This window comes from Myotis lucifugus, unplaced genomic scaffold (genome assembly GCF_000147115.1).
Source record: "Myotis lucifugus unplaced genomic scaffold, Myoluc2.0 scaffold_129, whole genome shotgun sequence".
Lineage (NCBI taxonomy): Eukaryota > Metazoa > Chordata > Mammalia > Chiroptera > Vespertilionidae > Myotis > Myotis lucifugus.
In genome coordinates, this window is record NW_005871177.1 from 2,694,711 (window position 1) to 2,722,690 (window position 27,980).

Here is a 27,980-nt window from a genome sequence, read left to right on the forward strand (position 1 = left end):
TTTATACCCGTTTTGTTTGTACATATGCAGCTAGATGTTTGTACTTGAGAATAAACCATAACCTTCTGACTAGTTGTACTTTAAATTCATGATCTTGATCTTTAGGTGGACTTCTACTGTTGCCTGGAAGTCATACTACATTATCCTACTTAATTCATGAAAGTAACTATCTCCGTTTCCCCCCCTTTTTCTCAAACCTTCAACATCTCTTCCCCATATCCAATTCTCAGCTGATAATCTTGCTTCCTTCTTTACTGATAAACTTGAAGCTAATTACTTCAATGGACTAGTAGTATCAATTACGTACATCACAGTAACTGAACCCATGTAGTCTGCCTGTTCGACTATAGATGAACTCTCTCTGCTCCGATGTAATGCTAGCTCCTTTCCTTGTGCACTAAATTCTCTGTCCTCTCACCCTCCCCAAAACATTGTTCACTCAGTTCTCTATTCTTTCTCTCGTGTCATCAGTTTTCTTCCTCTGTTGGCTCATACCCATCATTAATCAAATGAAACAATACTGCATTTGACTCTACTCACTTTAACAGCAACCATTCCGATTCTCCATTCCCCTCTGCAGTAAAGGAGTTGTCTGTACTCACTGTCTTTACTTTCTCTGCTTCCATTTCCTTTTAAAAGCACATAAGTCAGACTTTCAGCCCCATCACTTTAACACGGGTGATAATCCACTTTAAAGTTTGCTTTTAAAATAATAAATCTTATTTGAATTAGAATATGTTATTGACACCACTTTAAATTCTTATGCCAAGTAGAGAAATGTGTACACTTTACCATCCATCGTTAGTTGCTTTGGTTATATTATAAAAAAGGTGCTAAAATGGTAACACATTTTAATTGCTCTTGTTAAATATTGGGTATCATACTTGTTGGCTTTGTAGTATTGGGCTCCATATGTCTTTTTGTGTGACTATTCCTCAATCTTTTCTATGACTAAAAATTGTCTAGTTTTGATTAAGCAGATGGTTTCAAGTTTCTCTCTAATGTGTTGAATGAAATTGTGAATGAAAAACGGAGCTGAGTGAACATGAAAACAATTAGCATGCAGGAAGTTTAGTATAGACAGAAAACATATATAGCAAAGTTAATCTGATGTGTAGTTAATGATAGCCATAATTCACAATGAGTTGTATGCATTAGCTTTTATTAATCTCTTAAAAATTCTTTTGAGGACATGGAATTTCCTAGAGGATTTTAAAATCCTCTAGTTATGACCCGAAAAGAAGTAATCAATGGGCTTTTTTTCTTTCATACAAGAAACATAAAAAAATCAAGGTTCTTCTGAATGAAATTGAGGGCTACATTGATAGGCTCAAAGTATTTAATGTGATTGATTTGTTATTAAAGAGAGGTTTAGAGATACTCTTCCTGATATCTCTCTATATTACATTCTCTCACTGTGATTTGGTCTATTTTTCCTTTGAATTCTGCCAATTTTTGCTTTATATATTTTGAGATTATGTTATTAGGCTTATACTTATGTCTTCCTTATAGATTGATTCTTTTGTTGCTATGAAATGTGTGTGGTTTTTTTTATTTCTAGTAGTTATTCTTGCCTAAGACTATTTTGTCTAATATGAATACAATTATGTCAACTTCTTTATATTCATGTTTGCATGGTATAGCTGTTCTTATTCTTTTCCCCTTTAAACTTTCTATGTTAATATATTTCAGATGTTTCTATATATGTTTATATTTCATTTGATAATTTTTTTCTTTTAATTGGAGTGTTCAGTTTATTGTTACATGTACTACTGTTATGTATAGGTCTAATAAATCTGACTTCGTTTATATCTTCCCACCGGTTTTAAATTCTTTTTCTGTCATTTCTTGTCATATTTTAGATTATTCAAAAAATTTTACTATCCATTATGAGATCTATTAGTTTGTTAGTTATAAATTATTTTGCTATTCTTTAGTGTTACCCTAGATTGCATTATTCATCTCTGCCTTATTAGAAAATACAAGTTAGTGCAGTTACCCATTTATCAGAAAAATCTAGGGACCTTTATCTATATCCTTCCTGCATTTAGGTATTGTTCATGTATATTTTAATTCTACAGATATTTTAAGCCCTATGTATTTAATATCCATATACTTATCTTTTTTCATTACTCTTTATTTCTTCCTTCATGTATGTTCTTCTACCAGTGCTCATATTCTTCTGCTTGAAGAACTCCCTTTTATATTAGTGTATGTGTGCTGACCATTAAATATCTCAGATATTGTTTGTCTGGAAATATCCGTATTATTTTAATTCAATTTGAAGGATGTATTTTAAATTTCTTAAAATTCTAAGTTGCTGGTTATTTTCATCATGCATGTTAAAAGTGTTAATTGGTTGTCTTCCAACTATAATCATTTCTGTTTAGAAAATTGTAGTAGTCTTATTGCTGTTCTTTTGAAGGTTATATGTCTTTTTCCTCTGGCTGTTTTGAAAATTTCTTTGTCTTTAAATTTCAGAAGTTTTTACTTTTATGTGCCCTGGTGGTTTTTTTCTTTGTATATATCCTGCCTGAGGTTTATTTTGCCTTTTGAATCTGTGAGTTAGCATTCTTGATTATTAGATCTTTAAAACTGCTTCCACACCATTATATCAATTTTCCTTTTCTGTGACTTCAATTGTAATGTGTGTCAGGACATTTCCTTGTGTCTCATATGTCTCCTGTGCTCTTTCATGTACTTTCTATCCTTTCTTTTTTCTTTTCTTGTTTTAGTCTAGAGATTTTCTAGTAATTAATTCTCTCTTTAACTGTGTCTAATCTGTTAAGGCTATCTGTTGAGTTTTTAATTTCAGTGATTGTATTTTTCAATTCTAGAATTTATATATTCTTAAAGAAAAGATTCCAAGTCTTTGGTGAGAATCTACATTGTGTCATCAGTTTTATTAAACATGATAATCATAAAAATTCTCTGTCAGATACTGCAGAATCTATCTTACCTTGTGGATCTTTTTTCTTTTTTTTCCTTTTTCTTTAAGTTTGATATGATTTCTTTGTAAGCCTGCAAACTTTTTATTGGATGGCAACTATTATACATGAAAAATTTGTAGAGGTTTTGAATAAATTTTCAGCTGCTGGCAGGCAGTTAGAGAACAGACAGAGCAACTTTGTTCATTATGTTTGAGCTGTTGCAAGTCTGAGTTTTAGTATTTATAAGGCTCTGTTTATTTCTAGTTCTCCATTAATCCTAGGGTGTAGTCATTCAGGGATCTTAGTTGAAAATCTGGGGTGCCTACCAGGGGCATGCCTCCTGGATGGGTCTTGAACTCCAATTTTTATCTTCCCAGGACTGCCAGAAATTCTGTTTAGCTCTTTAACTGCTATTGCTAGTCTCTACTTGGCTTCCTGAAGTCTGTGCTGCTTATGAATTGGCAAAACATTGCGGAGTTAAGCAATGAGATTTTAGATTGACTTCTCTTTGCTTTCTTTTCTTTGGGGATCTTGGCCTTCTGGCCCTGCCTGCCTTAAGTGCCCTGAGTGCCAGTATTTGTCTTCCCAGGCCTGGGAGACAGTAAAAATGGTTGAGTTTTCTTCCTCTTAGCAGTTTTTATCTGGGGTAGGCAGTGTTGACACTCTCTCCCTCTTACACTCTTGCCACCCATCTTCCTTTATTCTTGCTGTATGTAATACAAATGTAATGGCTGGAGATCCAACAGCCAATCTTTGGACCATGAATTGACTTGAGGATGGAAGTCTTAAAGAGGATTCTAGAGAAGAAAGATTGAAGAGCCTGGAATCCTGTCGACTCTAGAGTCCTCATATCAGACCTAGAGGACTTAGATCTAGATTTCCTAGATATCAGGAGAGAAATCAACATCTTCTCTTGTTTTAGCCTTGCTACTTTAAGTTTTGTGCTTACCCAGTCAAATCTAATGCTAATTAATAGAGCAAATTTACATATTCATACATTCAACACTAATGTATTAAAGGTCATTGGTTTTTAGTCTTATATAGTTGTGACATAGATAATAATTGATATTCACTGAGTGAATGGTTTCATTGAAGGTTTATGTATTATATCTCCCATACTTGCCTAAATGCCATCACTTTAATTCCCACACAAGAAAACATGGAAATCCAAGTTAATGAGAGGAATGTTACTATAGAGGAAGACTTGAATACAAATGATTTTAGTTATTATTATTGGCAAATTACTTATGACATACCTACCAATTGATCCCAATAGACCATACTTAGGAATTACTGTACACTGTTTTGAAACAATACCCTTTTTTCCATTCCACAAATATAATTCCATGGGCAAAATATGATTATAGATCAATGTAAAGGGAGAAATAAAAAAAGTAAGGGATGATTTCATGTTCAGAAATTAGTGAGAAATTACATATAGAGGGTTGAAAGAAAAAAATGTTAAAAATGACACTAAGCTTTTGAATTGAAGGTCTGTCATGGTGATGCTGTTGGTTGTAAAAGGCAAATTAGGAAAGGGTTTCTTGTAAGAAAATCAATGTTTCATTACTTAAGATTGAAAACATGTTTAGTTGGTATGCTTCCTCTTTGATGTGTATTAATTCTCTGCATAATGTAAATTGTATAATATCAATATAAAAGGATTTCTTTACCTTTTCCGACTTTAAAGGATATTATAGAACTTTACTTTGGTTGCAGCTGTAACCTTATAATATTCTATAGCTGCCCCTATCTCCAGGCAGTATCTCAGAGACTGGTCTTAAAATATAATTCTTATGTATGTGGCAAAACTATGACTCCATTGAAAACAGTAATTCAACATAAAGCAGCATTATTTCCTTATTTTGACACAGATTATAATTAGCATCTTGGGATTTATGGTAGTATCTGTTCACATTTTTGAGGAATACACTTGGGAATGACTCATTATCCTGACTCACTTGTTGAATTTCACTGTCATTCAAAAGCTCTTTCATTCTGCCTTTCTTTTCCTGGCTTTATTTTTTTCTCCCAATGAATAGAATTGCTATAGTAAGTCTCACATTGCTGAATATATCCTTTGTTTTTTTCTTAATTGGTGTGTATATGCCACGCCTCAAGGCATATTCAAAGCTTTTACTTATGATGGCTGGCATTTTGTTGTTTAGTCTTGGCAGGAAGTGTAATATAGTGAGAGTTAGTAGTGTGTAAGAGTAGTAAGACAACAAGCTCTTTGTTAATAAGATGAATGTATAAATACTTCATAATTTACTTTAGTGGAAACATGCATCTGTTGTTTAGAAATGTACTATAAATTTTGTTGTACCCAATTAAAGCCATCAGGCCTAGTAAATATTTCTGCTTAACAATTGAGCTGGCCAAATTATTTCCAAGAATATTTGACCAAGCAAAATTCCAGGGAAATATTTTAAATAGTCCTTAGAGTTTATAATAGGATCAGACTAAGGACTTAAATTTGATGAGTTTTCCTGCACTATGTTTATGTTATCAGAGAAAAGCTTGGATGGTCTTTCTCCATTGCTGGTAGGAGTAGGGTCCTTGGGGCACCTCTGGAATAAGCATTTCTAGAGGCCCCCTGGAAGGATGAGACGCTGTAGAAAGTTTTATTTTCATGGAATTACATCCCTTGGTTTCTAAAGTCACATTTCCCTTAATCCAGTCCTGTAAGAGGTGCATCTGGGGATTCAGCAGAGCTAGAAGCAAAGCCAGTGTCCAGAGGTGTTCCACTCCTTGGTAGAGTTGGGTCCGGTACAGCATCAGGCTAGTTGCAGTCCATCAGTCCATTGTGTGGGGTCCATTTAGCTGTGGGCCATGTAGGTGAGTGCAGGAGTGTGTTAATGTCTATATGATACTCTTGTAATCAACGTAGATATTAATAACAGGAAAGGAGCAAAGGAAAGGCCAAATCCTGTAGGCGTAGGCATGTGATTTATGCACCTTTGCTAGGAAGCTGCAGTTTAACACTCCCAGGGGGCCACCTGTCTGTTCCCCTCAGATCCTTGGGGGCAGGGACAGGACAGGGAAGGAACAGGCACATGCTCAGTCTGGGTGACACACGGAAGGTTTGGGCCTGTCAGTTGCTCCGCAAGCCAGCAGTCATGTGTGAGCAAACAAAAAAGTGAACTCCTTTGTTTAGGAGATTAAATATTCCAATCTTCCCACGCTTGCAGTGGCTGCCTGCTCTGGCCAGTGACCTGTTCCCAGATGTGACTGACAGACCCGTACCTTCCCTGCATCACCCAGACTTTACTGGGTATGTGTCTGTTCTTTCCCTGTCCTGTCCCTCCCTTCCAGGATCTGAGGGGAATAGACCAATGACCCCTGGGGAATGTTAAACTGTAGCTTCCTGGCAAAGCTGTATAAATCACATACCTATAATATTTGGCCTTCCCTTTGCTCCTTTCCTGTTATTAATAACTAGCTTGATTACAATATCATATAGACATTAACACAGTTGTGTGCACAAGATTTGGAGACAGCGAGGCCTGGGTTTGATTTGTGGTACCACCACTTAATGGCTGTGCAATTGTGGGCCAAGTTAACCTATGTTTATGTTTCAGTTTTCTCATCTCTACAGTGATGCCTGTGTCACAAGGGTTGTGTTAGGATTACATTAGAAAATTTTTATTCATTCATTTAGTCATTCATTAAGTTTACTGAGCATCAGTTTTGTGTCTGGCACTGTACTAGGCACTAGTTTACAGTGGTAAGTAGAATAACATGGCCTGATTTGTGGATCCATTGGCGAAGACAGAAAGCAAACAAGTAAACAAACAATAAAATAATTTAAAATTACAGTATTCTTTGTGAAGAAGATATCAAGGCACCATGTAAGAGAACAGTTAAAGGAGGATCTCCCTAAACAGGTAGCTCTTTGTCCAAGATGGGAAGGAAGAGGGAAGAGGGGTAGGGTGGAGAGGAGAATTCCAGACAGAGGGAATAGAATGTGGGTTGGTCCTGAAGCACCTACACAAAAAGGTTGCTATTAGGAACTAAAAGGAGACCTGTCTGGTAGGAGTACTGCTTCAAATTGTGAAGAGTAAGATAAATAGCTATTCATGATCTGTGTGGTGCTTGACTCATGGTGTATGATTTATGTTAGTTGGTATCATTGTTATTATAATGATCCCTTATTTATTTAGATGTTATGGTTACTTCCAGGGCTGTCACTTAATACCTTGAAGGAAGCAAATAGCTTGCAAAATAGATGCCAGAGTCAGTGTATTAAAACTTTTGTGTGCTGTTTAGAGAGGCCTTTAGGTTCTCATTCAGCTTGTTGATAATTATTTTTCATACTGCTCACATAAATTTTGTTACTTGATTTTTTATAGCAGCCTAGAAGTGGCAAATTAGGGCATGAATTTAGAGATTTTCTAAAAGCAGCAAGGTTTAGTGTAATAAAATTTACAGTGACTGATTATTAAAAATGTGAGATGATGAAATTTTTTTTCAGATTTAGTGAGGTATATATTTACATACTGTGAATTCATTCAAAGCACACAGCTTGATGAATTTTGTAATTACATCATAATGCTGCCACCTTGTGATATAGAAAAATTCCAACAAAAATCCTAAAAGTTCTTTTTAAAAGATTTTTAATTGATTTTTTTTAGAGAGAGAAAGGAAGAGGAAGAGAAAGAGAGAGAGAGAGAGAGAGAGAGAGAGAGAGAGAGAGAGATGTGAGCGCAAAACATTGCCTACCAGGGATCAAACCCACAACCCGGGCATGTGCCCTGACCAGGAATTGAACTGACAACCTTTCAGTGCACAGGTGACACCCACACTGGCCAGGGTGGAAATGTTGGAGATAGGTTTTACTTAGATGTTAGAAAGGTATTCGATAAACTTCTGTGATGCCACCACAGATGAGAAGTGATAGGTCATTTAAGGATTTTATAATTTATTGATGGACCATATTTACATTTTTGTCAGTCAGAATGAAGGTCTTTGTTAGTGTGTCTTAGGGTCTTAGCTAATTCAACAGTTTTTCAGTAGCTAGAATGAAAATTTGGTTATGATAATTGGATTTATGAAGGAAGAGGTAGGGTCCAAAGTTGACAGAGATAGCTTGAGAAAGGTTTTGAAATTCAGACTTAGAAAAGCTTTACAGGTTCGAATAATGAAGTAAAATGAAAAACAGTTTTAATTACAAATGATAGAATGCTAAGTTCTACACTGAGATTGAGACAGCTCTTAAGAGAGTACTGAGAGATTTTCAATGAAGTATATGCTAATTATGAGCCCATTAATGGACTTGCCAGTCAGAAAAGGAAAGTGAATGGTTTGGTTGCAGATCAAGGGAGGTAATAGAGTTGTTCTCTTCACATCAGACTTTTTCTGGGGTATCGTGTTGAATTAGGGTGTCAGATTTCAGAGGGGACTTTAATAAAATGTCATGTGTTGTGCAATATATCTCAGTGATTGTTATTTATAGGTTTGTCATGTGAAAGCCTAATTTTGTTTAGAACTAAAAGGAAGACATTTCTAATAATAATTAGAACATTTCAAGATAGAATGGGCTGACTTGTGAGATTTTGGAAGCATTAAACTAAGTAACCACTTACTAAGGATGTGATATGAGAGATGTCATCATTTGTGGGAGGTTGAGCTAGATACACTTTCATATCCTTCCAATTCCTTTAACTTTTAAAAAACTTGTTACTTCTTAGATACCTTACAATTAATCTTATTAATTTTGTCCCTAAAACTTTATTAATAATAAATATCTTATGTTTATATAGTACTTTAGGTTTTAAAATGCTTTTATGAGGCCTGATTAAATGTTATGGTCACAAGAATTCTACAGGTTGGGCAGAAAATGTTTTACAATTTTAATTTAATTTAATTTTATGTTTTTATTGATTTTTAGAGAGATAGGAAGGGAGAGGGATAGAAAGATGGAAACATCGATGAGAGAGAAACATCATTGATCTGCTGCCTTCTGCACACTCCCCACAGGGGACTTAGCCCGCAATTCCGGGCATACTATATATACCCTGACCAGGAATCAAACTGGTGACTTCTTAGTTCCTGGGTCCACGCTGAGGTATACCAGCTGGGCTTACAATTTTTAGACAGTTGCATTTTTTTAAAATTTAAATTCTTGTTGAAAGTATTACCTATGTCTCCTTCCCTCTCCCCCCCACCCCCATTGACCTCTCTCCCTGGCAGCTGCCACCCCCCAGCACATGCCCTCACCCCCTACTCTCTTGTGTTCTTTGGCTATGCTTATATGCATGCATACAAGTCCTCTAGTTGATCTCTTACAGTCTTTATTTTTTTTTTACCCCCGCTTTCCCTCTGAGGTTTGATGGTCTGTTCGAAGCTTCTATTCTATGTCTCTGAATCTATTTTTGTTGCACAGTTTATGTTGTGAATTGTATTCCACAAGTTTATTAAAGTACTAGAGGCCTAGTGCACAAAAATTTGTGCACTTGGGGAGGGGTGTCCCTCAGCCTGGCCTATGCACTCTTGCAGCCTGGGACCCCTCAGAGGATGTCCACCTGCTGGCTTAGGCCCACTCCCTGGGGGACCAGGCCCAAGCTGGCAGTCAGACATCCCTCTGGCAGCCCGGGAGCCTCGGGGGATGTCCACTTGCCAGCAGGGAGCAGGCCCAAGCTGCAGGCTGACATCCTTAGTGATGCTGAGGAGGCGGGAGAGGCTCCCACCACCAGCACTGTACTGGCAGCCGTCAGCCTGGCTTGTGGATGAGCAGAGCTCCCCCTGTGGGAGCGCACTGACCACCAGGGGGTAGCTTCTGCACTGAGCGTCTGCCCCCTGGTGGTCAGTGTGTGTCATAGTGACCAGTCATTCCCAGTCGTTCCGCTGTTAGGGTCAGTTTGCATATTACCCTTTTATTATATAGGCTAGAGGCCTGGTGCATGGGTGGGGGCTGGCTGGTTTGCCCTGAAGCGTGTCCCGGATCAGGGTGGGGGGTCCCACTGGGGTGCCTGGCCAGCCTGGGTGAGGGGCTGATGGGTGTTTGCAGGCTGGTCACACCCCCTTCAGGGTGGGGGTCCCCACTGGGGTGCCTGGCCAGCCTGGGTGAGGGGCTGATGGCTGTTTGCAGCTGGTCACACCCCCTTCAGGGTGGGGGTCCCCACTGGGGTGCCTGGCCAGCCTGGGTGAGGGGCTGATGGCTGTTTGCAGCTGGTCACACCCCCTTCAGGGTGGGGGTCCCCGCTGGGGTGCCTGGCCAGCCTGGGTGAGGGGCTGATGGCTGTTTGCAGCTGGTCACACCCCCTTCAGGGTGGGGGTCCCCGCTGGGGTGCCTGGCCAGCCTGGGTGAGGGGCTGTTGGCTGTTTTCAGGCTGGCCAAGCCCTCCGGCAACGGAAGCTCCCAGCCTCTCCTTTTTTTCTTTTTTCTTTTTTTATTCTGGGGTTTATTTACCTTCTATAATTGAAACTTTGTTTCTTTGGGTGGAGCTCAGAGCTGCCTGCAGCATGTGGGAAGCTTGGCTTCCTCCATCATTGGGGCAACCAAGCCTCCTGCTTGCTCCAGCTCCGTGGCTGCCGGCTGCCATCTTGGTTGGGTTAATTTGCATATAGTCGCTCTGATTGGCTGGCGTGCATGGCTTATGGCATAGCGAAGGTACGGTCAATTTGCATGTTTGTCTTTTATTAGTGTAGATGTTCTTGAAAAGGACCTCTGTTGGCACAACTACATTTGGTAAGATCAATGTTTTATAGAAAATATGACTTAAAGGGGAAAAATACCCTTGAAAAGGCTTAAAGGCATTTCAAAAACACTTTAAATCAGCGGTCGCCAAGCTTTAAGACCTCACGGACCATAAGTGGTCCGTGGACCACCAGTTGGCGATAACTGCTTTAAATCAAAGTCCTGTAAGAAATCCATTTTAAAACAACCCAGATTTATCGCAGTAAGCGAATTAATCAGGAAAGTTGCAGTGTAATCTGCTGTAGCAGATTCTCCTGTAACCTTTGTTATTTGGTTGAACTTATTTTTAAAGTATTTGAACTAGCCCTTAATAGCATAAAATGTAGTGGTTTTAGCATTTGTATTATTATTTTTAAAATTTATTATTGTTTTTATTGATTTCAGAGAGGAAGGGAGAAGGAAAGATAGAAACATCAATGACGAGAGAGAATCATTGATTGGCTATCTCCTGCATGCCCCCTGCTGGGGATTGATCCCACAACCCAGGCATGTGCCCTTGACTGGAATTAAACCTGGACCCTTCAGTCCACAGGCTGATGCTCTATCCACCAAACCAAAGCAGCTAGGGCCATTTGTATTATTCTTTAATTTTTGCAGTTCTCAATAAAGTGCTAACACTTTTGAAAATTATTGCAGTGAGTAAGGATATGCTTCTCTGGGCCTGGTTTTTGATTCACATGTTAAGAATGTAGAATATAGACACTTAATTTCCTCTTTCTGCACCACACTGCTCCCCAGCCTACATGGTGTGCTGAGTGGAAGAGCAAGTATTAATTGGTTTTCTTTTGGTAACAAGAAAGAAGTGGTTATGTGGCCATAGTTTCTGTCTCTTTGAATTTGTATTCTTTCCTTCCTTCTTTTAGAGCAGTAAAGAAAACTGAAAGGTGAAGGCATTCTATCAGAAAAGGCTGAGGTGACTTATTTTTTTACTTTTCTATACTTTTAAAAAATATGTTTTTATTGCTTTTTAGAGAGATAGGAGGGAAGAGAGTTAGAGAGAAACATCATCAATTGGCTGCCTCCTGCACGCCCCCCCTACTAAGGATGGAGTCCGCCATCTAGGCATGTGCCCCGACCAGGAATCGAACAAGTGACTTCTTGGTTCATGGGTTGAGGCTGGGCTAAGGTGGCTTATTCTTGACCCTTCTAATGTTCCCGATCATTGGGGGCTAAAAGAAGGGTGTGGTAGAGAAGGGAACCATTTGCTTGTGTAGAAGTAGCTACGTTGGAATAGTATTAAATCTTCAACTTTTCCCTGTAGAGGGATTTTTCTCCTAACATTATCTTTACAATTGTTTAAATGATTTTTATATTTTGACTAGGTAGAACATACACATGGTAAAAATTGAAGGTCTACTAAAGGTATCCAGTGAAAAATGCGTCATTTCATTCAGTTATCTACTTTTGATCTCCCCCAGGATAACCACTATTAACTTTGTATATTTATGTGCATCCCTAATCCCCGACCATAAGTTGTATGACTGTTTTGAACCTTGCTTTTTTTCCCTATTTACAATATATCTTGGAAATAATTTCAAATCAGTACATAATTTTCCTTCATGATTTTTAATAGCTGAATTGGTGTACTTATGTTGTTTGCAGTCTTTGCTGCTGCACTGTGAAGTTGGCCTTACTTATAAAGAAGGAATTGGTGTTGCTATTATAAATACCTTCTATAATTTCAGATGTTCACTCAGTGAGTTTAAACAGTGCTTTGTAAGAAATGTTTAACACAGTGAGAAAGATGGCAGCTCTCTTATGTAAAATGTGTTTTTATTTATAGTCAATCGTCTTGAGATAAGGTAAGATTTCATGCAGAAATTGGCATAACTCATTAAATACTAGTACATCATTCTGGAAGAGGCTCGTTTTTTTTCTTAATGATTTTTTTTAGAGTCTTACTCTACTGTGTAAAATATGGATTTAGAAAATGATTGAACCTATGTATACGATTTTGGCCTGGTAATTGAGGGTGAGAGATTGGGATGGGGATGGAATGGATAGATTACTGTAAAGAATCCTAAATATGAACCTGGAGCCCAGTGGCAGCACTTTCCTCTCCTTTCATGTAAGATTATTGCTTTTATTATTTTTATTTCATTTATTGATTTTGACAGAGAGAGAGAAAGAAACACTAATTTATTGTTCCACTTATTTATGCACTCACTGATCAATTCTTGTATACCTGACCGGGAATTGAACCCTCCAGCTTTTGGTGTACTGGACAATGTTCCAACCAACTGAGCCACACTAGCGAGGGCTAAAACATATATTTTATAATAAAACGAGAGGCCTGGTGCACAAAATTTATGTATGGTGGGGGTGGGGGAAGGGTCCCCTCAGCCCAGCCTGCACCCTCTCCAATCCAGGACCCCTTGGGGATGTCCGACTGCCGGTTTAGGCCCCATCCTCTCACAATCTGGACGCTGCTCTACTAACTGCCCCCCCTGCCTGCATGATCACCCCTAACCGCCTCTGCCAGCTGGCCTGATCACCCCAACTTCCCAACTGCCCCCCCCCCCCCCCCCCCCCCGGGCTGGTTGCCCCACACACCCCGGGGTTTGGGCCTTTAGGGCCCCCCCACAAACCCCCCTGCACCCCCTGCTGCTGTCACTCACGAGCTGCTGTTCGTCGTTTGTCGCCCCTCAATAACCCTCCCGGCCGGTCACCCCATGCAGCTGTTTGGTCATCTGGTGCAATGGTCACTTAGGCTTTTATATAGATAGATATAGATAGATTAATATATGTGTTTTATTGGTCATTCAGAAAAAAATACAAAAATGTAAAAGGAAAATAAAATTATTCCTATTTCTTTTGGAAGTTAAAATGTTTGTTAACATTTTGGTGTATTTCATTCCAGTCTTTTTTTTGTTTGTTTATGGACTTTTTTGTTTGTTTTGTTTTGCATAGTATTTGATTTATTGTTTTATTGTTTGGTGTTGGAGTAATTCTAGGTGTTGGGTGGCTCAGTTGTGGTGGTATCTGTCATTTAAGACTTCTGTAGATCACATCTAGAGGGCTTATGTTGTGTTGTTACTGGCATTGGGGTTCTTGGGTTCCCCAGATAGAGATCAAGAGGAAACCCCAGAGAAATTTTTTGGACAGATTTTTTTAAGCTTATGCTCAAGCACAGGGGAGGCAGCAGAGAGAGAATGAAGGTCCTCTGAATTGACCGTGGGGCTGGCTCTGCTTGGATGCTTCTATAAACTGAGGACGAAGCAGACTTGCATGAAAAAGTGAAACTTTTGAAAAAGGTGGGCTTGTGGAATTTTCCATGTCTGGGTAGGAGAAACAAGTGGTTAGAAGGGAGATAAAATTTTGCATTTTTTGAGCAGGGAATAGAGGGGTGGTGACATACTTGTGGTTAGCTTATCTGTGTTTTTTTTTCTGGCCATCTGGTGTCCTTGGGATCTCAGGCCCAGGTCCATATACTGTCTCCACGTTACCTTAATAAATCCCTCAATTCAGAACTACTTAGAAAATATTACTTATTTTCTTTTTGAGGCCATTACATTTTATGTTTTCCTTTGTTTTGTTTTACTCCAACCACGGAACTTAGTGTGTTTGTGATAATGAGTAGAGAAAAAAGCAAAGCTACTTTGATAGGCTTGAGCCAGGTAGCTTAGGCTCACTCACTGGGCAGGTGACCTGCTTTCATACTGACAATCCTTGAATCAAATTCATGCCTCAGGAAGATTGCCAATTGTTACATGTCATGGCCTTCAGGAGTTGCTCCAATGTTGAAATTTTCAAATGCCAAGGATGAGATGAGAGCCACTCTTAGAGAGCAGATCCTAGTGAACCTCATATTTCAAGAATAAGCAGAAGAGAAGGAATTAACACAGAATATTGAGGGAAAAAATAGCAAGGGTAGGAGAACTGAGGGGAAGTTGTACAATTTAGGCAATGAATTTCAAGACTAAGGAAATATTTTATATTGTCAAATACAGCTGAGATGTCAAATTAAAGGTTACCTTTCTCAGGTCTTTCCAGACTCCCCCAACCAGAGTCCAGTTCTCCCTCTTATGTTCTCACAGCATACTGTATGTATATGTTTCTTGAAGCCTTTATCACGATGTGGTGTTTGGAGTCCCCCGCTACCTTGGGCAGGCTCCCTGATCGTCCCCCCCACTGCAGGGTCCAGAGCACATGGCTAGCTCTCCATCAACACTTCTGAATAAACAGATGACTACAAAAATGGTGGCTAATTATATAATCACTTTCCAAATGTCTCATTATAAAGCTAAAAGAACTTTCTTACTTAACCTGTTCTTGACCAACAAAATGCCAAAAGTGAAGAGGACTTGTTCGTTGGTCCTAGACAGTTACTTATTGAAGATATTACAGTATTAATGTGCTGCACTGCTGATTTTGCTCTAATTCAGATGGAAAATTCTTTCACTTATATTTTGGTATAAGTCAAAAGCTAATAATTTAAATTAGGCACATTTATGTTCCAAGATGATATTCAAATCGAATTGACACAATAATTTTACTAAGTGCATTGTGTGAAACAGCTGTGCTTCCATTGAGGCAATGATGCAATAAATTTACTCCCCATTCCTTTAGCTTTTGTGAAAATATTAACTTTGTCTTATTAAGACCTCTTTGTCAGGAAAATACTAAAGTTTTTGCACAATATTATATGTTAACAAATTGCCAGTAGTAGTGTCGGAAATACTGTTTTTTTAAAGTTTGATGTACTTTAGGGTTGATGAATCTTTACTCTGAAAAACATATGTGTTATGTAAAGAAAAAATAAAGATTCGATTTTAAAGGGTTTGAAAAAAATAAGAGTGGGACTGGGTTATATTGAATAGAGAGTACAAGTTAAAGACTGAAATCCATTGACCGGGAGCTCACATTTCCCTGTTTTCTGACCAGGGTCTGGCAGTTGATAACTAGTACAGCATAAAAAACTAAGCTTAATTGTACCTAGTCATATATGAAAGCAATATATAGTTGTCCCAGTTTAACATTTGGAAATATTTGCTTGCTTGTTCATAATAATCAGATACTATTGAAATCTATTTTATATCCTTAAAACTCTGTGGCAGCTTTATGGTATCAGTGGAGTAAAACCTTGGGAACTTGGCTATCTGGAAAGGTACAGGAATTAGTAATTTGGGAAGTCATCATTGGCAGATCTGGGGAGGTTTCTCTTTGTACCGGGTCAGGAGGGAGTAGGTATTACTGAGGAAGTATACCAGTGCATGGAGGCTTTAGCAGTGAACTCCACCCCCCTGCTTCCTGGTTCCTATGCACTAGCTGGTAGCTTAAACTTTATTAATTTAGAGGTTCACAGACACATTTCTCTCCCTTTTTCTCTCTGTCTGTCTCTCAGCATAGTGAGCAAGAGGACAGACTTTGGAGCCTTCTGGATGTCCGAGTGAATTGAGGCTCCCACACTAATATAGCCTTGGGCAAGTTGCTTGACTTCTAAGTTTTGTTTAAAATGTAAATGACAGTAGGGCTATTTGAATATGAAATAAGATAATGTATGGCCTGACCGGTGTGGCTCAGTGGATAGAGCGTCGGCCTGCGGACTGAAGGGTCCCGGGTTCGATTCCCGGTCAAGGGCATGTACCTTGGTTGCGGGCACATCCCCAGTTGGGGGTGTGCAGGAGGCAGCTGATTGATGTTTCTCTCTCATCAATGTTTCTAACTCTCTATCCCTCTCCCTTCCTCTCTGTAAAAAATCAATAAAATATATTTTAAAAAAAAAAAAAAAAAAAAAAAAAAAAAAAAAAAAAAAAAAAAAAAAAGATAATGTATGTACCTAGCACAGTGACTGACACATAACAGTTAAACAAACGTGAGCTATTAATAAACAAACTATTTTTCCTGAGTAGCCTTCATTTTTTTCCCAACAGCTTTTCTGGCCTCTTTTCTATTCAGAAACACCCCTTTTGTCCTCCTATTGATTGGTGGACACTTCCCTGGCCTGTTTCCCTTATTTGCTTTGAGGATCCCCGTTGACAGATTCTCTTGATAAACCTTCGTTCATTTGCTTGCCATTTTATTTTTTTCAAAGGCCGTGTAGAGTGATTAAGAGCACTCTGGAGACTTTTTGCCTTGTTCCAGATGCCCCTTCTAAATTTCAAAGCTGTGTGATCTTTGTCAGTTATTTAACTTAACAAATTCTCATCTGCTAAATGAACAATAATGATATCTATCTCATAGTTTTGATATGAAGGCATTAAATGAAATATTATACATAAAACATTTATATCATGCAAAATAAATGCTAGCTATGATTTAGGAGCCCAGTTCCCTAGTTGGTACTTAATTCATCTAGACCACCACATATGTGTTGCACTTTTGATGTTTGTTAATGTAAAATAAATCTTACTTATCCAAGTCATCCTAACACAATATTATTAGCACAATAAGAGTAACAGAATGTAAAGAATACTTATATTAAACACACATACACCTGGGAGATACTTATAATGTTCTTAGGATTCGTTTAGTGAGGTATGTTGACTGCAACTGCATGTTGTGAGAATTATGTGGTGTTGTGTTTGGAGCTTAGGGCACTCTTCTTCAATGTTATCAGTTCATGTTCTTCTTCAAATGATTAAATGGATGACAGCTTCAGTGTGATATGACATTTGTATTGATTATGTCCTAAATTGCTTGTTTTTGATGGCCTTCTGTCCAATTTGAACCTAAGGGCATTCGGGAACTTGTTTATCCTATATAATGAAGAGGCAATTTGCAAATTGACCTTCACACCCTCGCACAAGATGGCTGCCTCCATGTGGTCACAAGATGGTCGGCTAGGGAGGGCAGTTGGGGGCGATTGGACCAACAAGAGAGGGCAGTTAGGGGTGACCAGGTCGGCAGGGGAGGGCAGTTGGGGGTGACTGGGCCTGCAGGGGAGCAGTTAGGGGTGACCAGGTTGGCAGGGGAGGGCAGTTGGGGGTGATCAGGCTGGCAGGCAGAAGCAGTTAAGGGCAATCAGGCAGGCAGGCAGGCGAGTGGTTGGGAGCCAGCAGTCCCAGATTGTGAGAGGGATGTCCACAGGGATCGGGCCTAAATGGGCAGTCGGACATCCCCTGAGGGGTCCCAGATTGGAGAGAGTGCAGGCTGGGCTGAGGGACACCGCCCCTACTCCCCAGTGCACGAATTTCATGCACCGGGCCTCTAGTGTATTAATACAAGTCTTCCTGTGTGCTACTCAGTTGTTCTGGTGGGCAGTCTGAATTCTCTCATCCCTTTTGTCTTATATTTGGTCTATAAGAATTAGCTGCATTTGTATCATTTCTTCAACCCCTTGGGCTGACTTCAACACAAATTTTTGTTGTAATGAATATAACTGTACATGCTTACAATTGTGAATCAGCTGAAAGAGTTATGAAATTTAAGTAAATAATATGGATTCAACAGAATTGTTTCTATAATCATAGAAATTACTAATGAAGGCATTTGATTTTATCATCAAGTAAAAGTATATTTTAGTAAAGTTAATATCAGTATCCACTGGTGAATACTCTGTCAATTTTTTAACTGTTTCTCAATTATTTTCTGTTGTTTTCCTAAAACACACAACTTAAAACGTAACAGAGCCAGTACAGTTGCTTATGGCTACAAAAAATATTTCATATTAATGGCTGTTGGATCCTCTACAACACTACTGGCCTCCATTTTGCACAAATAATTGACAATGTAGTGTGATAAGATTGGAAAGTTACTGGAACCTAGAAAACACAACCGTTAAGAATTCATAGGTTGCCGAGCCGGTTTGGCTCAGTGGATAGAGCGTCGACCTGCGGACTGGAGGGTCCCAGGTTCGATTCCGGTCGGGGGCATGTGTCTTGGTTGCGGGCACATCCCCGCTCGGGGGCATGCAGGAGGTAGCTGATCGATCTCTCTCATCGATGTTTCTGGCTCTCTATCCCTCTCCCTTCTTCTCTGTAAAAAATCAGTAAAATATATTTTAAAAAAAAGAATTCATAGGCGTTTCTAAGAAAAGAAATAGCAGAAGTGAGAAGAAATATAAAAGGATCCTTCACTTAAACTTCAGCAAAATGGCTTGGTGGTAAGAAACAGGGCTTTGAAATTAGAAAGCCTAATTTTGAAGTCCTGCTCTGTCATTTACTTACCGTAGGATCAGAATGACATAACCTCGCTACTCCTCAGACTCCTCAGTTTGTAAACTGGGGATAGTATTAAACTAACAGGGTAGGTGGTTCACTGTGAGGATTATGAGATTATGTATATAAATGCCCAGCATGGTGTCTGGCAGCAATAAACTCTGACTAAACAGGTTATAAAGTATCCACAAACAAGGAGTTGTTTCAAACCAGTCTTGTGTCATCTATTAAAACGATCATACGTGGCGGAATTGCAGCTAAGGTATAATCTTGAGTTTGCCAGCAAGTGTAGGTGGGTTTAAGTGAGTAAAATGACTCATGTTTGTCTTGGTTCTAAGTATCTATTGTTGGCAATTTTATCATCATTCAACCCTGCCCCCAAAATGGGAATTACACTCATATTCAACAACCAGTAATTAAGTTTTTCATCAGTAGTCATGGTATTTATTTAAGTAATATTACACCACTTCATATCCTTTTCCTATGTGAATCATTTTACATATAAATGTAGGAGTTACTTGTCTGATTGGGAGTTCTAGGGAACCAGTAATGATAATTATTCTCTTTGAGAACTAAGACACAGGAGAATGACAGATGAAGATCAGAATGACTCCTCTTGGCTGATTGCAGGACACTTGACATTATATCTGAAGTGAAAGGGTTTATTTACCTCGTCTTGACTTAGACAGACTTACCCCCAGAAAAACAACCCTAGGCCTCCCCTCAGGACAGCTGCCTTCCTACGTGGAGAGCAGAGCAGAGGGCCTGCACGCAGGGACAGGGTGGCTGAGAGAGAAGGGCTGGAGCTTGGCCTCAGCCTTGCTCAGGTGCTCCTTTCAGACTCCTTGACCCCCCAACTCCTGCCCCGTGAGAGGAGTAAGGGAAGAGTGGGGAGAGAGTTCAGAGTTACTTGAAGCCTGATGGAAGCACACAGCCAGGTCAACATGACCTTCCAGAACAGAAAGAGAGACTGTGAAATTCTGTGAGTAGATTGGAAACTAGGTAAAGGGAAAGCACGTGGAGAAGAGTGGATTAGAATGTAGAGATAACAGACAAGTTCTGGTTTTCTGCATCATTTAAGAGCCCCTGACAAGCATACATTCACTCCTTCATCTCCATCTGTTTGCCTCTGCTTATTTATCCATCCATTCATTCCTTAATGGATATGAAGGATTAGTAAATAATCAGAAGTGTTAGAAATAGATCGTGACTTCTCATATCTGAATTTTACACTCAATAGAATCTTAAATGCTATTTTGAAATAGAATTAAAAAAACAAATAAAAGATATGAGAAAGCTAAGAATCTTTGGCAAAGGTGTACTTTTTGCAGTGAAGGGATATCTATATTCTAGGATCTATCATAGTGTCTAGCACATGGTAAATGCTCACTAAATATTTCTTAAAACGATAAGAAAAATTACTCAAAATTAATTATTAATGTGAATTAATCAGTTAAGTACTTAATATATCAATTTGTTTTTAAAATTGGATTTATATACTATTTTCCAGATATACATTCACTGCAAAAAGTAAGAATCTTTGCCAAAGATTCTTAGCTTTCTCATATCTTTTATTGTTTTTTTTAAAATATATATATATATATATTTTTTTTTAATTGATTTTTTTACAGAGAGGGAGAGGGATAGAGAGCTAGAAACATCAATCAGCTGCCTCCTGCACACCTCCTACTGGGGATGTGCCCGCAACCAAGGTACATGCCCTTGACCAGAATCGAACCTGGGACCTTTCAGTCTGCATGCAGGCTGATACTCTATCCACTGAACCAAACCGGTTAGGCCTTTATATTTTTTTAAAAAAATTCTGTTTCAAGATAGCATCTTTGAAGACTGTTGGGTTTATGGCATTGGTTCTTTCATGCATTTAGCTTTCACCTTTGGCTTTCCCCTCCTTGATCATGATTATTTATACTGTTTTTATAATGGCAGCTATGATGAGAATCTTTTGTTGTGTTGTTACCAAGTGAACATGAGAAAGAGGGAAGGAAGCCAGGTGAGTTTTCTAAGATTATTACACTGTGGGGAAAGGAAGGAGAAAAAAGGGTTTTTGAGGTTGTGCACTTTTTGATAAGACATTTGTTTAACATAGAGTTAACGGAGTTATGAGAGATAGAAATGGGACTGGGCTGGAGTGCAAAGGAGCACTAGATTATAGACACCCCCACTTCCACCCCAAAGGAGGGAATAAAGGGACAGGAGATTTTGGATCAGTTTTTCTCACAGTAACACAGATGGTGCTTTTGGCTTAGGCTTCTTCAGTATCCCAGGACGCTATTTAAGAATAAGCTTTCTTGCGGGGGAGGGGACCAGGTATATGTAACTTTGAGGTGCCCATATTTAATTTCATCTTGCACAGAATGGCCTGTTAAAATAAGCAGTATTTCGAGTTATCTTATGACTGTAGCACCTTCCTTTATTTTGTTTGTTTTTAGTTGTATTTTGTAGTTGATCTGCTTAATTCTGCTTATTTCTCCTCTGAGCATTCCTTTCAGCCTGGATCTAGAGCACAGCAAAATAAACGTTGAAGTTTTAGTAGTGGTGCCTACTAAGATTTTACAATTTAAAGAATCTTTTTTTTTTTGAATTTTTGTGAGTTTATTTGAGCCAAATTAAAGAATCTTTATTGTTGATATATCTTAGTGTTATATTGAGGAAGTAATCCAAATAACTGAAACCGTTGCTTAGGTACTGTTGATTCATAGACCCTCTTTTGGTTGAAAGATGAGATGGAATTAAGGAACTCAAATCACAGACATGAATAACTTATTCAAATTACTTCAGGAAATGAGTATGTGCCATGTGAATACATTGAACTTGAAATGAAAGCTACCAGGAACTGAAGCATAAAGCGGCTTCAGGGCTGGGCTGACTCTTTTTGAGGCAAAAGGGTCTCTCTAGTGATGACTCTGCTTTGCTCTGTATATTAGGTACTATTTTCCTCTCTGCAACAGCTGCTTTTTCTCAGCTTACTGGTCATTTCTGCTTTCTCATTTTTTTCAGCTGTCTTGGTCACTATTGACTATTGTGCTTTTTACCTCCTGATGTTTCATTTAACTCCCATTGCAAGTGGACTCTCTCAGTTTATCCTAGTTCAAATTCCTAAGAGAGGATTGGTTGAATAAATTATGTTAATGTGTCGGGAAATTTTACAACTATCAAGAAGGTTGAGGTAGAAACACTGATGTATTGGAACCAGCTGAACTTTCTGTTCAGTGACATCACCTTGGTAGCTTGGTATTGGCCATCATAGGGGAATACCACAGCATGGAAGTTGCTAAACCCTTATTGGCACACCACTGGGGAGATCTGTAGGTGTTGAAGTGCACAATCTCCAAGATGTACTGTTAGACAAAAGAGAGTAAGGTGTTGGATTACTTATAAGATGATTCTAGTGTTTGAACAGAAGAGAGAGATTTAAATATATGTGTGTGCGCCTGCATGCATGCAGATCTGAGTGTGGTGTGGAGAGTGCTTTTGGTAGGTAAAAGTGGCTGCTTCTAGGGTGGAGGGTTAGGTTTGGAGTGGGGTGTATTTGTGCAGATCAGAGTTCAATAATCATATTAATGATATTGTAACAATAATGTTAATATCATTTACCTCAACCTCAAATATTATGATGAGGTATATAGGAAGGAAATATAATCCTAATATTGAAAAATGAACTCTCTTTTTCCATATACCATCAGATTCACAGCCATGCCCCTTTGTACATTATGTCATATTTGATTGACTTAACACTGTTTTGCTTGTTATGAGATTTCTAATAGTCCCCTCATCTTCTTTAAGTGTTTTTTATATGTAAGCTTTTACTGTATCATTAATAATATCCAGGATCTATGTTGTCTGGAATACACATTTTTATTGAGAAACTTTGTGTTTCCTATTCTAATATAGGCTGGTTACTCTCTAGGCCAGTGGTCGGCAAACTGCGGCCCCTTGAGTGTGGCTCTTCCACAAAATACCACATGCGGGCGCACACGTACAGTGCAATTGAAACTTCATGGCCACACTCAAGGGGCCAAAGAGCCGCATGTGGCTCGCGAGCCGCAGTTTGCCGACCACTGCTCTAGGCAATTACACAGTTGGCATCTGGAAATGTCTAATTTTAGCTTCCTGAGATTTTATGGATCCTGTGTCTGCCCCTCTTTTTTATCTGTTAAAGAAAAATTATTATGACACTTGTTAACAGTAAAAAAATCTTTACCCAGGAATATTGCATCAGGTATCAAAACTATAATAACAGGGGAGAGAGTTGGGCTCAACTTCAAATATAATAAAGACAAGTGGGGATTTATAGCCAACAAGCAAAGCGAAGAATTTGGTGGATGCACAATTACTAAGAGGAGACATCAAGGACAGGGAGATTCTTCCTAAATCGATTTAACAGGATTATTGATAAAGGCAGGCCAGGGTCATCAGATATTAAAGGTGGTGGGTGAGGAATCTGACCAGATATCAAGATTGATCAAATATTAAGGGTGGGGAATGAGGATTCTGACCAGGTATCAATGGTGATCAGATATCAAGGGTTGTGCGGGGCGAAGGGGGCGACTCTCACTCAACTGACTTAGCAGAATTGTTGCTAAAATTGGGCTAGGCCGGTGGAATACAGAACAGGAGACCAAGTTTGGGGCCTACTTGAAAGGAGGGCTCTGTGGAGCCTGGTTGATGTGTGCACAAGGAGACAGTCTTTGTCAATTCTCTTGGTTGGTGTTATTTTGTTTTTCTGTAGTATATTCTCAAAGCCTTCTTAAGAGAAACATTGCAAGGCAGTAAACTTTGAATTCTTGTATTAGTTTCTTATTGCTGCTGTAACAAATTATCACAAACTTGGTGACTTGTAACTATAAATTTATTTTCTTATAGTTCTGGAGGCCAGAAGTCTGAGGTCAGATTTACTGGGCTGGAGTCAGGTGTCATCAGGGCTGGTTCCTTCTGGAGCCACTAAAAGAGAATTCGTTTCCTTGCCTTTTCTGACTTCTGGAGGCCACATGACTCCTCCCTTCCTCACATCATTGCAACCTCTTGCTTCCATTGTCACATCTCCTACTTGCTCCTTTGACCTTCTTGTCTCCCTTTTATAAGGAGCCTTGTGATGACATTGGGCTCACCTGCATGATCCAGGATAATCTCCCCATCTCAAGATCCCTACTTAATTCTATCTGTAGATTCCTTTTGCTATATGAGGTACATTCACAGGTTCCAGAGATTCGGATGTGGACATTTGTTGGGGGGTCATTCTTCAGCTTACATTATTTTGTAATATCTAAAAATGGTTTTATTTTTTCCTCATGCTTAATTGATAGTTTGGCTTGGTATAGAATTCTAAGTTCATGATCATTTTTTCTCAGAACTTTGACAATAGTGCTTCATTATCTTCTAGCTGATAAGAAGTTTGCTGCCAGCCTGATTCTTATGCTGTGGTATATGACTTGACATTTTTCCCTCTCTCTAAACTTCTGAGACTTTTTTTTTTTTTTGCATATATTGAATGTTACAACTGACTTAAGCTGAGCATCAACTTAATTCATAGTGTCCAGTTCAGTGTAATTAATGTTCATAAGCATGCCTCTAATCTGGCTATTACTTTTCAAATTGTAGGTCCCTACCCTTTTAAAAGAAAACAAGGAAGAAGGAAGCAATGGAGAGAAGAGGAAAGAACAAATAGAATAGAAAAATTTCACTGTGCTATCTACAATAGTTATACATATTGTTATATAAAACATGTTTCATTTGTATACGCGTGGTATGTTAAAAAGTACAAAACATCTCAGAATTTAGCATATATTTGCTCAGTGCCTGAAACAGCAATTTTCACTTTAAAAATTATCATTAAGATTATGTTACAATATAAAATATATTTGAGGAGGAGAGCATTTCTATTTAGCTTTAATGTTTTAAATAAAAATTTTCTTTGTTACTACATGGCAAACTTTAGTAAAATAAATAAGAATGTGGCTAGTTTTGAATTACAAGAGTAAGAAATATTCTGAAGCTGCTTGTTTAAAGCCCCTGTTTGTTATTAGATGGAATGCTGGGTGTAGGCTGGTGTGGTTCATACTTGGGATCTAGCCTGAAAGACATGTTTTACCCTCAACAAATATCATCTTTGTTTGAATATCTATGGTTTGTGTAACCACAGTAAGGTCTTTTTTCTCTTTTAGAATGTATCTGAAATGTCTTCTTTCTTGTGCTTGTTTCACCAGTAAAGCAGAGCTGCCTTCCATTTTTCTGTTTCAGTTTGTTGCAGAATGTGTGGGGTACCACCTAACACTCTTGGTGTGCTTTAGAATTATAAACTAATAATGAAAGCTTGGAATAGATAACTTTACTCTATGAGGACTGAAGCTGTTGTTAATTCCCAAGGCGAGAATGGGTATCTAACAAACAGTAAAGTAATTTTTAAATTAAAATTGTTGATTTATATATACTCAATGTTCATCTTTCAAAATATACAACAAGAAAATGGTTTCCTGTCAATTTTGTTTTATGGGGCTGAATTTGAAACTTAACAACTTTGAATGATTTGTTTATTTGAATTTGAGTAATACTGAGTTACAATGCCTGCTTTTAAAAAATGTAATTCAGGAGGATACTTGATTTTTTAACGGTTTTTGTGTTTAAGTGAAATAATGGTCTTCTTAAAATGTTATAAAACACTTCTTAAGATGCTATAGTTGTCATTTTCTTTCATAAATCTGGACTCAGAGATGTTTTCTTGTATCCTTGAGTATTATTTAATCTAAACACCTTTTATCCTTTTTAAAATTTTCCTCTTAAACTTTGAAACCTTTTTATATTAGACTATAGGCCCGGTGCATAAAAATTCATGCACTGGAGGGGGAGACCCTCAGCCTGGCCTGTCCCCCCTCTCAGTCTGGGAGCTCTCAGGGGAGGGAGGCGACCCCGGCGATCAGGGGAAGGCGATGCCCCATCACACTCTGCTGCTGCCACTGCCGGCAGCACAAGCCTCGGCCGACCCTGGTTACCTGAGCCTTGGGAGGCCCTGGGCAGCTAAGGGGCTGAGGGGACTGGGGGTCTCTGGAGGCAGGCACGCGGAGGCAGGTCTTGCCGCGCACCGCCGCCTGGCGGAGCTGAGAGGACCGCCATCTTGTGGCTGTGGGCACTGCCATCTTAGAGGGTGGGTGTGGCAGTCAATTAGCATATTCCCTCCTTATTGGCTGTGGGCACCGCCATCTTTGTGATGGCGTGAGGGTCAGTTAGCATATTCCCTCTTTATTAGATAGGGTATACAGTCAATAAGAATTAAATTTGATTTAATTTGGCTTGAATAATGTAATAGATTTTTTGAATTTGAGAATGATGTATGATGTAAGTACTAAGTGACACAGCTGTCATGTTTAAGAGGTGCCTGGAACTTTGTATACACTTGCACACAGACACAAGACAGCTGTTGATATCCCTGTGGTCAGTGTTTTAGGACAAACTCTTGTTCTTGCAATGCAATTTCTAAATAAGCAAGCAGAATGAAACCAAAGGAAGTATTTGAGTGTAATTCTTAATAACTTCTCAACAATAGATCAGACAGTATGAAACACAATTTAACTATAGCAGGCTTAAGCTTAAGGATGCTATTTCTTATTCTAAAGATGACTGTTTCACAATACAGATTATTAAATAACTAGAGGCCCGGTGCACAGGATTTGTGTACTGGTCGGGTATGTGGCCTGCAGGGATTGGCCTGTTGTGGGAGCACCGCCCTTCCCGGTCAGCTGAGCAGTTGTGGACCCGCCCTCTGAGTGGCTGCTCCCTCTGTGAGAGCGCCACTCATCCTGGTCAGCCGAGTGGCGCTCCCACTTTGGGAGTGCACTAACCACCGGGGGCAGTTTCTGCGTTAAGCGTCTGCCTCCTGGTGGTCAGTGCACGTCATAGCGACTGGTGAACCGGTTGTTCTGGTCATTCCGCCATTTGGTCGCTGGGCTTTTATTATATAGGATGTCTTTAAACTCCATATTAGAAAAGATTGGCATTTCCATTTCATTTCTTCAAAGAAGCAGGTTTGACTGTATTTTATAAAATTAATTTGACTTTAAATTTGCTTTCTTTTTAGAATATATTCATTAATAGTGTGAAATTTTTTCCCCATGGGAAAATACTAAGATAAGGAATTTCTAAAGGAATTTAAAGAACATGTATTTGATTTAGCGTTAACTATTCTAATCATCTTACTAGTAAAGTATATCATCTTTCTTTAATAAAATTAGGATGCAGTTTCATCCATTTCCAATACAGCCTATTATATGGTTAGGTTTTGTTTCCTGGAATTCTCTAGACTGGAGATGATTCAGTTTGCCACACTGATGTTTCTTGGGATACTTTGCATCACTTCCCAACTCCATGCTGTTTCCCGTTTTTGCCTTTATTTTAAATTTTTTGTCAATAAGTTTTGACTCCTATGACTGGTAGCAGGAATAAAGGACTGGTATAAAATACATTCAAAGATGCCCAGCTGGTGAACCTCAGTGGTTGAGTGTTGACCTATGAACCAGGTCATGGTTTGATTCCCGGTGAGAGCACATACCCGTTTGTATACTCAGTTCCCCCAGAAGGGAGCAGATTGATGATTCTCTCTCATCATTGATCTTTCTATCTCTCCTTCTCCCTTTCTTCTGAAATCAACAAAAATACAGTGGGGCCTTGACTTACGAGTGTCCTGACTAACAAGTTTTTCAAGATACGAGCCGTCTCTCAGCCAAGTTTTTGCTTTGAGTTGCGAGCTAAAATTCGGGTTACGAGCCAGCTTCAGATACCCCACCGCTAGTTGGCGCAGCGAACGTCACAGTGAATGCCACACAATATCAGCCCAGCATCACGTGTCTCACTCGTTCACTGTTGATTTGACATATGAGTAATTGGAGTTACGAGCTCTGTCATGGAACGAATTAAACTCGTAAGTCAAGGCCCCACTGTATATTAAAAAAAAATACATTCATAGAAAATGCTCATCCATTGAATTGGCCTAATCATGATAGAAATTCATGCTTAGCTGTTCTGTTCATGGAAATGCAACTTAGTAACTAGTCAAGTTTTCTAGTTTGTGTTTAATTTCTTTTGATTTGCTTTCTTTTCCCTTTTGTAGAAGTGTTAGTGTAATGTTTAAAGGGGGGCAACAGAAGAGGGAAAGAGGAATTGACAAAGTTTAATAAATCTAAAATAGGATAAAGAATCTATATTATATAAACCCAGTGACCCTAACGCTGTAATGACCAAAGA

At 38.9% G+C, this 27,980-nt stretch overlaps 1 protein-coding gene across 3 annotated transcripts in view; it reads left to right on the top strand.

Annotated features, from left to right (window-relative positions):
• The window catches only part of USP6NL (USP6 N-terminal like), a 173,841-nt gene that overhangs the window by 61,119 nt on the left and 84,742 nt on the right, over window positions 1–27,980 (top strand). The window contains exon 1 of one of the 3 annotated variants that reach the window (XM_006094102.3): window positions 24,374–25,136. The exons of the other annotated variants lie outside the window; for them this stretch is intronic. Coding sequence (XP_006094164.1) covers window positions 25,082–25,136 — 55 coding nt within the window. The 5' untranslated portion in view covers window positions 24,374–25,081. Of the gene's footprint in view, window positions 1–24,373; window positions 25,137–27,980 lie in introns of those variants that run through there. 3 annotated transcript variants of the gene reach the window in all.